The 12,627-nt window shown below is 37.0% G+C and overlaps 1 protein-coding gene across 1 annotated transcript in view; it reads left to right on the top strand.

The window, feature by feature from the left end:
* Positions 1–6,546: 6,546 nt before the first annotated feature.
* Positions 6,547–12,627, top strand: part of si:dkey-11f4.7 (piezo-type mechanosensitive ion channel component 2) — a 57,206-nt gene continuing 51,125 nt past the window's right edge. The window contains 6 exon segments of the mRNA XM_033969535.2: positions 6,547–6,610; positions 7,586–7,681; positions 9,947–10,048; positions 10,479–10,524; positions 10,620–10,779; positions 11,294–11,507. Coding sequence (XP_033825426.2) covers positions 6,547–6,610; positions 7,586–7,681; positions 9,947–10,048; positions 10,479–10,524; positions 10,620–10,779; positions 11,294–11,507 — 682 coding nt within the window.

The raw sequence follows: 12,627 nt of genomic DNA, 5'->3' as shown, positions 1-12,627 counted from the left end.
GTGGAGCAGAGGATGAACTTAGCAGGAGGAGCAGAAAGGAGCATAACTAGAGGGTAGAGAGGAGTTTAGCGAGATGAGCAGATAGCAGCTTTGCAGGAGGAGCAGAGAGGAGCTTGGCAGGTGGAGCCGAAAGGAGCATACCAAAAGGAGTAAAGAGGAGCATAGCAAGATGAGCAGACAGCAGCTTTGCAGGAGGAACAGAGAGGAACTTATCAGGAGGAGCATGGAGGAAGTTAACAGGGGGGAGATTAACAGTAGGAGCAGACAGGAGTTTTGCAGGAGAAGAGAGGAGGTTAGGAGGGGGAGCTTAGCAGGAGGAAAGAGGAGCTCAGCAGGAGAAGCAGAGAGAGGCCTGGAGCAGCTCTGGTCCTTGGCTCACACAGATCTGTGGAGAGAAACATCTGACAGACGCCAATACTAACAATACTCACATACAAGAACACAGGAAACTTGGGCCCAAAGCTGAAAGGAGCTAAGTGACAAAACTATACAGGTCAAAATGTATCAGTGACATTTCTTCTATTTAAATTTAGGCCAAAAGCTGAACCTTAAAAAGTAATCTGTTAATGAAGTTTAATACTATTACAATTAGGACTGAATGGAAAAAATATCAAATTGCAATTTTTCTGATAAGCATTGTGATCAGATTTGCCATTTCTGTTATATTAATCTAATAATAAAATTCAGGTCGAAGTTTACATGTTAAACATCTAAGAGAATTGACAATTTGCAGCATTTATCCATGATTTGTGTCCATTCAAGTTGTGATTTCAATGTGACTGATTTGTCTTGCAACCTATTTACAACGTTTTGATAAAGATTAACATCGCCACTTAGGAGCTCTATGCATGCACGATTATGTTAGAAAATACAAGTAGTTTTTATTATTATCTCAAATGCATGTATTTGGCATAATAATTTGATTTATCTAACCCATATGTAATATCCTGGACCAATCCAACCATTTTGTCATGGTTCAAGTTTATTTGTAGAGTGCAGACACGTTATAAGCTAAGGGGTTTACTGATGATAATGTATGTATATAATGTCAGCATTTTCATTTGAAACTGTTTTTCAATTTTGCCAAATGTCATGTACAATACTTTCTCATCCACTGAAATACAACTATGCAAAAAGCAGTAGGCTGTAAACAATGTGACAGTGAAAATGTACTATAGTCATAAGATTAGCTTGTGGTCAATGACCTGTTACCAGAGAAGGGTAGAGTAGCCAAAAATGTGCCCAAGTAAGATTTATTATTGTTTCATAATAATATTACCATAATTCATATTACTTCTACTTAATAAGTAGTAGAAAGTAGTGGTTCAAGAAATTGTTCAAGCTCGAGTGTGAACTTCACTGTACCTAAAAAGTGATGGCTATAGACTTTTTTCTACTGTCACTAGATGGCAGCATTTTTTCAGCATCTACACGCTATTTGGATTTCATTGTAGTTTGCTTTAAATTTTGCTTTTAGCCATAAACGTAGGCTGTTTTCTATTTCAACACTTATCCACCAATACTGTCAATAGGCCTACACTCAAGTAAAGGTACAGTATGTCAGGGGCATGTCATCTGCATGATTCCATGGAGACACAAAGTTAAAGTTCACCTTACTTCAGAGCATTCTCCGTTGAGACAAGTTTTATGTCATACTCAAACTTTTTTGGCTAAGAAGTTACATATTGTGGCTTTAAATCTCTTTTTAACTGCACTGTCATGAAACATCAGTGGCTGACTCAGCTCTTTGTGATCTTGATAAACCGAGTTTTACTCCTGAGGAGTAGATCAAGTGTGTTTCTCCAGGGTAAGTCAGACACTTTCGATGCCCACTGAGGAGTTCTGTCTGAGTTTGCACTTATGAGTTACATTTAACAGGAGAAAGCCTACAACAGCAGACAGACTACATAGATCCTCAGTAAATAGGGTCAAGATGAGAAGAGAGGTCCTGAGTTTATTTATGACAACTGATGGATGGATATGATTTTTGAAATATGAAATATCCAGTTCTTCATATGCTCAAAATACGACAGGTTAGACTACTCATTTATCTAAAGTTTATCATTTTACTTCCTGGTTGGACACAGGCAGATGTGACATACAGCTGAAACCAGAAATTTACATACACTATATATAAAGACACATATGCTTTTTTTTCTCACTGACATAGAATCAGACTAAATGTTTCCTGTTTTAGGTCAATTAGAATTACCAAAACCATTTCTATTTGCTAAATGCCAGAATAATGAGAAGGAATTTTTTTAAAGACAATTCATGACTTTCTTCAAAGTTAGAAGTTTATATACATTTCATTAGTATTTGGTGCCATTGCCTTTAAAAATAAATTAGACTCGGGTCAAAGGTTTTTGATTTCCTTCCAGAACCTTCTGATTATAGTTGGCAGGAATTTTGGCCTATTCCTCCTGACAACTGGTATAATTGAGCCAAGTTTGTAGGTTGTCCTGCTCACACCTGCGCTTTCAGCTCTGCCCATAAAATTCCAATAGGACTGAGATAAGGGCTTTGTAATGGTCAATCCAAAACACTGACTTTGGCTACAAAGTGGCTTAAGGATAACAAAGTATCCTTTGGGTCACTGTCCATTTGGAAGACCCATTTGTGCCTAAGCTTTGACTTCCTGGCTGATGTCTTGAGATGTTGCTTCAGTATTTCCACATAATGTTCTTTCCTCATGATGTCATCTGTTTTGTGAAGTTCACCAGTCCCTTCTACAGCAAAACAACCCACAACATGATGCCCACCCCTGTATTTCACAGCTGGGATGGTGTTCTCAGGTTTGCAGACTTCCCCCTTTTTTCTCCAAATGTAAAAATGCTCATTTTGGCCAAACCATTCAATTTTAGTTTCATCAGACCAAAGGACATGTCTCCAAAAATGAAGGTGTTTGTCCCCGTGTGCATTTGCAAACTGTAATTTGACTTTGCGTGTTTCTTTTGGAGTAATGTCTTCTTCCTGCAGAGTGTCCTTTCAGTCCATGTCAGTACAGTCCTCGTTTCACTGTGGATAATGACACACTCTTCAGCAGTGTCTTCACAAGGTCTTTGGCTTTTGTTCTTGGGTTGATATTCACATTTCAGACCAAAGCACGTTCATCTCTGGGACACAGAGCCCGTCTCCTTCCTGAGCAATGGCTGGACACTCCCATGCTCTTTATACTTGTGTATACTTTTAACAGATGAACGTGGCATTTTCAGGCATCTGGAAATTGCACCAAGGATGAACCAGACATGTGCCAGTCCATAGTTCTCTTCCTTGTCTTTCCCATGATGTTACATAAAGAAGCGGTGTGTTTCAGGTGTGTCTCTAATGAACTCAAATGTCAATAAATCCATCAGAAGCTTCCAAAGACATGACATCATCTGGGTTTTCCAGTTTGTGTATATGCATAGTAATCTTACTGCATGTAAAATAATGCAAATAGTCTAAATGGTCATTTAGCAAATAGAAATAATTTTGGTAATCCTAACTGACCTAAAACAGGAAAAGTTTAGTCTGATCTCATGCCAGAGATAGAGAAAAAATAGTGTACGTGTATGTGTTTTTTATATAGTGTATGTAAACTTGTGGTTTCAACTGTATGTAGAGGTATCATAATGTTAACAAGAGCAAAAACCTGTCTAAAATGCTCAATAATTGTTATTGGACAAATACAAATAAATGACCTATTTTTTCTTGTTAAATCAATATTTAAACTGTCTTGCTTGTGCATAAATTGTCTCAGCATTTTGGATGAAATTAATGTCAGTTGATGGCATAGATACCTGTATTATAAACCTTTTTGTTTTCAACTTTTCTTCACAAACCGCCACTTAACTGATGTAAAATTATGATGAATATTTACCACAGATAATATCCAACCAAACCAATCATAATCAGAAACAAAAATATTTGAATATATCAAATGCACACAAGTACTGCATTTGAAACTGTAGTATAGGGACCTACATTTACAGGACGCAGACAGTGTCAGTACTGTGTTGGGGTAAAAGACCATTAAAATGTTATAAATAAGTAAAAGCTGTTGTCTAACATGAATTACAGAGACCATCATGTTATGCACAGAGTTGATTAACTGCAGTCATAAAAAGTAGTCATCCTCAAAGAGATGCTGAAACAGGCCATCTGAATCCCGTCAATAGCCACTCCTCTCCAAAAATCATTAATGGGAAGAAAGTCCTATGCTGTATTTCAGTACTGCCCTGTAACAGTTCTGATGAAAATAAGGTAAATCACATATTGAATTTCTCAAAACTCAAACTGAAAGATTATTCAGATCATAGAGAAGTGTGAGTACAGCACTCTAAGTACACGTCCCTTGTCAATCAGCCACTTAATGTGATTTAGATCAGGAGAACATGGATGTTTGCACGGCAAGCCAGCTTCTCCTGCCTTTTTTTTTTTTTTTTTTTTTACGCAGAAGGGTCCAGAACCAGTTTTTTACAGATCCAATCTCAGCTGTTTATCTGTACAATGTGTCTTACTAATGGAAGACATTTGCTCTTAAATATCTTATGAAATATCCTCCTATTAAAAAACACAATCTCTCACCTCAGTTTTTAGTTTTAGTGTTTAGTATTTCAAACATGAATATGGCTGTTGTCAGTGCTTTTTCCTCAGTCCTTAGTCCAAAAGAGCAATAGTCCTCTGACCAGGGACTTCTTGTTTGTTCTAATTGACAGACCCTGCCATCAGCTCACAGACAAAGGCCAAAGTCAAGAGGTCTGCAGAAACATCGCACAGCCAGTGACCACATGACTGGCCAGCAGCTCCACGCCCCTGCACAACCTGAAGCTCCATCCAGCCACTGAAGCAGCAGCTCCCCACATCATCAAGGACCTTTAATGTGGAGTAGAATAGCATCTCTTTTTTTTCCTCATTTTTCACATTATCGCCTCATGTTTGGTGTTCGATTTCAAACAGCAGGCCTGTGTTTGACTTGTTGGATGAAGCTTTTGCCATCACAAGATCTGACAGCACTGCATAATATTTAATAAATGTCATGACAACACCATATGGATTAAAAAATTGCTGAAACTAACCATGTATGGGTAAAAGACTATACTACACTTGAACTTTGACATGTCGGTACCATGTCAAGGGCTGAAATATAATGTCTCAAATTTGACAGTTCTGTTCATTTCCTACAAAGATGGATTTAATTTGGAAATGAATACATCAGATGGACAGCTCATGTTGAGTGCTCAGAGAGGCCAGACTGGATAAAGGAGTGAGGGATAGTGAATATACTTGCCAGAAGATGCTGAAGGTAGGGCTCCCAGGAAACAGGATGTCAAGACCAAAGAGGAGATTTATCAATGTGTGTTCAGAACTAAAAGAGGAATGAGAGGATAGGGTTAGAATTAGGGCTACAGTTAACAATTATTTTATTAGTCGACTAGTCAGCCATTTTTTTTTTTTAATTAGATGAATAGTCAAATGATTATTTCTGTTAGGGATGGGACAAGATCTCGTACATGGGACAGAATGGGTTAATGTTGGCGAGTTACATTTCGTGAGAAGCTGTAGTTCCATAAAGATGACCTACAATCACAGCAAAAATGTTAAAGTAAATCAAAAAATGGTGAGGCCAAAATTATGAACTGAACCTCACCATTTACCTATCAATAATGTCAATCTCATCATTCTGGTGGATCTCATGTCTCTCTTGTCTCGTACCAACCCCATCTGTTGTACTTTGAGACTTTTTAAATATGTTATCAACCAGGTTTTCTGAATGGAGAATATTTATGAATAAAGCGTTCTATTGATGAAAGTTTTCTTTTTTTAACATTTTGATTTGATTATTGGCATAATCAATACAACTGTAGTTTTGGCTGCAGTTGGGGTAAAATAAATAATTCCACATACACACTGATTTCAGGGGGGGCGTTTTGAAACATATAGATTTTATTTTTGGTTGTTTTTAAGATAGAACGTGTTTTGCTTGGGTCGGTTTTCGCATTGATCAGTTGTATTCACACCAGCTCCTAATGGCCTCACAGCCATGAATATTAGATACATTTCCCTTCACTCCGCCGCGCAAATATGATGAGCCAACAGCTGTGTCGATAGCTGCACATAAACTTGTTTCAGTTTGATAGATAAGGCATTAAACTACCAAAACATTTTTACAAGCCCATTTTTGACTGTATTGTAGTTTTGATACATTAGTAGAGGTGTGATTTGGAGCATTTACTGACAGCACCTATTCTCTCGAGTAAGATTAGACCTGATATCTCTGAGATGCTCAGCTATAACCCATTAAAGCCAAGAAAAAGAGGGACTGGAGGAGGAGAGATAGAGTGAGAGAGAGCAGAGGGTGTGACTGAGGAGAGGAGACGGCATTTACACCAACACACGGATTTGGACCTAAGATTTAGCTCCAGATATTTGATGTTTTTTGAATTGATGAATGATGGTGTTGTTGAAGCAGTACAGATTTCAGATGGATTATTAGAGATTTTTACAACGATTTAAAGGTTTTGATGTAGTTTTTTTTTTTTTTTTTGGACAAGTGCAGAAGAGATGGCAGGGGACCTTGCGGTGGGAATGGTTTATAACTTACTGCTACCTCTGCTGCTGCTGACAGGTGAGACACACTTTTGTTTATTTACAAGCAGTTTGTGCGTAAGGATGAGCTAAGGGTAAGAAAATATAAAATGTTTCTAAAGGAAAAACATGCAGTGTGGGAGTAGGTTTTAAATGATAGTCAATTTAATATAAAATGGTGTGTGCTGTTGTCAGAGGTGCATTGTAGCCCAAAGTTGGACTCAATAGTTTACATTACTATAAAATAATATTACACAAGTAGAAGTACAAAGTAGGGATCCAGGAAATTACTCATGTAAGAGTAAAAAAGTATTTGGGAAAAGTACTCAAGTAAGAGTCTTAAAGAATAACTGTCAGGATGTAGCATCTGCTTTATAATTTGTAGTTAACGTAACTGGAACAAAACATTAAATAATGCACAAAATCTGGTATTTTCAAAGGGTAGACACAAAAATTATACCTGAAGGAGTGATGCAATAAATACATGTCATTTTTTGTCAGCTTTTGTCACTTGTAAACTTACCCACAGTGGGAAGAGTGACAAAAATTGGTACTCAAGTAAGAATACTGTTACTTCAATAAAATATTACACAAGCAGGAGTAAAAGGACACCGCTAGAAAACTACTCTGTGTCCAGTTTTTGTATGATGCTTGCCCGTGCCCAAAAATACACATCAAGTTTTAAAAATGTTACTATCATCTATTATGTTAAGTGATAAATCCGGTGTGTAAAGCAGTTGTTTAGGGATTAGACATATGATAATGCACTGCAAAGAGGAAGGAGATTAAATAACTCCCTTTTTATTATCCCTGATGAGGGGCTGGCGAATGGCTCTGGGGTTGTTCGATTTGATAATAAATTGAGCTTTATAACTGTTACAGACTGATATTGTTGTAAGGCTCCAGTACAAAGCTGCCTGGTTCTGTTGAAGGCAGACAGTACAGAAACAGAATCATACAAAATGTGCTGGAGGTAAAACAATTCCAGCATTCATGTGACCTGTTTTCTTTCCAGCATCTTCGTTCCGATACAATGGCATGTCGGTGGTCTATTTCCTCTATCTGCTGATTCTGCCGCTGCTGCCGAACCCCAGTCTGGCCACTATGAAAGGTGAGAGAACTCCAATCATCAAGTCAATTCTACACAGCAAGTACATGTAAACTGTTACTCTGCTCCAGACAGGGATGCAAGATTAATCACAATCAAAGCAACTGGCAAATCTCAAAGCATGCATTTTAAATACATTCATTTCCTCCATAAACAACAAAATGTCTTGTCTTTTTCTGTATAAAAACTGCTAACCGTGTAGTTTAGATCTGTACACACATGTTCTGAAATGTGATTCTTGCATTAGTTTGTCAATTCATAGATCTAATTCAGTGTTTTTTGACAATTCTTCTTTTCACAAATCGTCCAGTCCTAGTTCCAGGGGCATAAATTTGGTACATTTTACCTCTTACATTCTCAAACTAAATCTTCCATATTACAGGCCGTATCATTTTCCCCATGAATGTTGTATCCCACCTAAAACCTATACATACGTGGGTAATCTCCACACATCATAACCATAAATGTAAAAATTACTTAAAAATCATAATAAACTAAAATATATATAAAAGTAGTTCTAGCAAATGTACTTGGAAACATTTAACAGTTTAGCAATACTGAACAAGACTGATATTGTAATATTTCATTTTTCATATTTTTCCTACTTTTTTCCCATTTTTTGCTACTACAGTTACATTTGCAGATTAGATGTTTATAAAACAGGATTCTGTTCAGAGTGCACATTGTAAAGGACTCCAGGCACATTCACGTTTGAGAGAAAACTATGATATAAACTGATGAACTAATACAAGAATCCAGTGCATTTCAGGTTGTAGAGGTTTAATCTACAGGTACAGAAAGTTTTTTGGATATTGTGTCTTTACAAAGGACATTTTATTAACCAAACAATTGCAGCCTTTGTTATTTAATAATTGCACCTACTAAAATTGCGATTTTGATTCGATTGTCATAGACTGCATCCCTGGCTTATGTATTGCCTGTGTATGTTTATGTGTCTTTCCGTATTGATCCTTGGATGAATTTAAGTACCTGAACTCCTCCCTCTGCGTACTTAGTAAAAGGGGATGTGGTCGAATCAATTATACATAGCCTGGTAATTACAGCGAGGAATTAAAAGATGTCCGCTCAGCATTCTGACAGCATCTTTCTCCCGTTTACCGTTCTGGTCTATGTCTTTGAAAGCCCCATAGATCCCGCGGTTATCTTCACTTCGCCTAAAATGATCCCACTCTCTGAGCCTTAAGTGGCCAGTGCCGTGTACATCCTGTGTGCTTCGGACGTGCAGGTTTTTGTAAGCTGATGTGACTACTATTGGGAAGAGGAGAGGTTTAAGTGAAACAAAGCTTTTAGTAAAAATCCAAGGCATCAACAACACATTTGCTGGGTCAGCTAATGTTGAGCCACCTATTAATGCTTGAAACTTGATCGGAGAGATTACTATAGTGGAACAAGGGATGAGTACACTAGTCGTTTGACTCAAATTTTGCTATGTAAAATCAAATTATTGCACACATCACAAGCTTTACTTAATTAATTCAAAAAATCTGTGCACACATCAACATAACTTCAGTACCACAACATAAGAGGGGTCAGTTAAGTTAATTTTGCAGTTGGATTAGTTCAGGAGGACATTATACTTTACCACAAAGTTGCGAGAGCTTGACTATAGAGGGCACACAAGTTTATCAGTGTATGGACAGGTCATTCCTCATGTGAAAGTTCTGAACCTTCAGATTTCACTCACTGCACTGGCACTGATTAATGACTGGCTGCAGGTGCTGAGGTTTAGGTAGTGACAAATCAGAGCAGAGACAGTCCTTTTTGGTTTATTTCCAAGTTCTGAGGTTCCTTTATCTCTTAGTTTCCTCTACAAAAACAAAATATCTATGTTATTCTTCAATAAAACTGCTAAAGGCACGTTTAAAATATGAACTTGATATTGTAAAATATAATCACAAATCTACTCACAATCGCATTTACATATTTTGTGAAAAATTGTGCAGCTCTAGCTAAAAGTTAAAGTGTAACTAAAATGAGAAATTATAAGTAAATGATGGAAGTACTATAGTGATGCTATTAAATGTTTGCAGAGGTTTCTACTTAAAGCTCTCAATTTATGTGAAAATGATGATAGTGTTGTTTTTATATACCAGTATGTCTGTTTGCTGAAGTCGTCATGTACCTCAACTCTCAGATTAATTTACTACAATAAAAATGACGCTTAAAGTAGTGAAAAGGGACGCCTAAAATATCTTGTGCTTAGGTTTCTGAAAGGACCCTTTTCTCTCATGTTTGTTTGTGACTCAGGCAGCACGGGGCAGTTATTGAGGACGATCATCTACACCAGTGTGACCTTCTTCGCTCTGCAGTGCTTCATGCAAATCCCCTTTGCTTACATTCCTGTACAAGGTAAACAGGCATTACAATTTGCGTATAGAACTTTTAAATATAGTTATTAGTAGTCCAGGTTTAACATACAGCAGGTCTACATTGTGCAAATGCTATGGCACTATTGTGATATGACAATGTCTAAACTACTTTTCAAAGTTTTCAGGACAATATGTATTCTCCAAGAAATTAAGCATTTGGTTAAATTAGAGGTGGGAGAGATATTCTGAAAATTAATAATATTGTTCATAAGAAAGAGAAGAGTTGATTAAAATAATATATATATAATAATCAATATTGTTGTCCACCTCTAGTTAATACTAAATCTTAATACAGCAATCACATGCAATACACACAAGACATGTAAGACACATGTAATTCAAAATAACATGCACACATTGTGTAACGTGCACACACTTCATGCACACATTTCTCCTATGTCTTTTTTCAGGAAGTGGTCCCTGGGAAGATATTATGTACCACTTTGGCATTGTAAGGTGTGTTAATATCCATGTGTTTCAACTAAACCTGCATCCAATATTTCATTCATTCATTTAGGTTTTTTTAAAAATACTAAATCTTTGTTTCTTAGGTTCAGTTTGGTGGGAGCAGGAGATGTGGTGCGCTATTTAGCTCCTGATTTTGGCCTGATGGTCGCCTCTCTTTTCATCCTGAGACTCTGTAAAAAACTCCTTCGTCCCGCTCCCCAAATCAGTCTCCATGACAATGGCATCACCCACCCCCACCCAGAGGTCACCAGTCCAGCTCCAACTTTAGACTAAAAATGCCAATGCTCAGTGTTGTATAATCAGTGAAGACTAAGAAAAAATGACTATGTATATTTAAAAGTGACAGGACAGAAAATAAGAGTAATTCCAGTGATTATGCCCACATGTTATATTGCTGGGTTTCAGATGACATCATGACATTCTATAGGCCAATATTATTTAATACAGATGGGGGCAGGTAGACGAAATATTGTTAAAATGCCTTTTTTAATAAAATACAGTGAGTTCTTTGGACTAGTATAATCAGGTTCAACATTTATGCATTTACCTTTTTGAAAACCACCACATACATTTCAATAGATTGCATTCACATTCTGCTCTTTGATGATGTTATGATTTCAGATGGAGGGTTGGGACCTATATAATGAGAAATTCACATTTCAAAGGAATATCTAAACTTATGATTGACAAATTTTAACCTCAGCTCAATCAGTTTAGAGTTTTTGTTGGATTAGTGATGTGTTGTGTTTTGCTGCAGGACGTGGAGACCTCCGACACAGAGTCCGAGGAGGAGAGTGACTCAGAGGGCTCGTCCTTTGACAGCTCAGAGGAGACCACTGTCCCCACTCAGACGGGACCTCCGCAGTTTGTCCAGAAGTTCCTTGTGTTTGCGGCGGGACTGAGGCTGCTTCTTTCTGCCATCATGAACACAGCCGGGAAGGTGGTGGTGACTTTACTGCTGGGACTCGCAGGTAGAACACAAGCAAACATCAAATACAGCCCTGTCATCACAATAAAAGACTACAGCTGGTCCGTAGAGATGGGACAAGCCCTCGTGCAACTAGATCGGGAGACAAAAATTATGTAGTGAGATTCCATGTGTTTATGTTTGGATTTGACAAAAAAAAAACAACATCCTGTATAATTAAAAAAAAATATTAAATAACATAAATAAAAAATTGTGAGGCCAAAATTGGAAACACACAATTTATATTTTTTTGAATTATGTTAAAATCATGTCTCCGTGAACACAATCTCACGTCTTAATCCCACCCTTAATGGTCCGATATTGATTCTTTTTCCACCAATGCTTTTAGTTTGATATTTGTCCTGCTGTAGTGGGCGATATCCGATATTGGCCATATCAGGACTTTGAAAGCTATACCAAAGCCCCACATTAAAGTTAAAGGCAGGGTAAATGAGTACATTTTGTGTTTTTCTCCCAAATAGTATATTGTTAAAGCTTTGTGTCAAAATGTATTTCTGTACCTAATAATCAGTGGTCCAAAGGTTACTGAAAATTTGTAATCAAGTAAAAGTAGAGTTACTTGGATAATAATGCTAAAAATATTAACACAATTTCAAAAGCATGTTAGATCACACTTTTATAGAATGTAAAACTAAATTTTGTTGTTTTAAATCACAGTCTGATTATTCTCTGAGCTCTAGCCAATAAGAGCTGGTGATGCTGCTCTGTGTGGGTGTGGAAAGGAGCAGAGACAGAAGTGGATTTGGACTTTTGAACGTCTATGATTTAAAATGTAACTAATTACAATAACATGGCTATAAGTATACTCAATTACAAGTACAAAGACAGGTTTAAATATCTACAAAAAAAGTACAAATATTACAATAATGTGATTATTTGTAATTAATTATATTCCACTCCTAATAATTAAGTATTGTAACTTCTCGTCAACTTGAAAGTGAGCATCAAAAGTAGTGCCTGACTGTTCCAGCCCAATGTCACTTTGCTGTGTGAAAGAAAATCTGTTCTAAAGTCGTGCACGCTCCCACCCGAGCTCTAAGTTATACAGATCATTGGTCACTTTTGTACAAAAATAATAAAGGAGCTGTACTTAAAAAATGTAT

The sequence above is a fragment of the Periophthalmus magnuspinnatus genome, chromosome 7 (assembly GCF_009829125.3).
Source record: "Periophthalmus magnuspinnatus isolate fPerMag1 chromosome 7, fPerMag1.2.pri, whole genome shotgun sequence".
In the NCBI taxonomy this organism is placed as follows: Eukaryota; Metazoa; Chordata; class Actinopteri; order Gobiiformes; family Gobiidae; genus Periophthalmus; species Periophthalmus magnuspinnatus.
The sequence above is the reverse complement of the archived record's forward strand: the minus strand, read 5'-3'. Positions and strand labels throughout refer to the sequence as shown.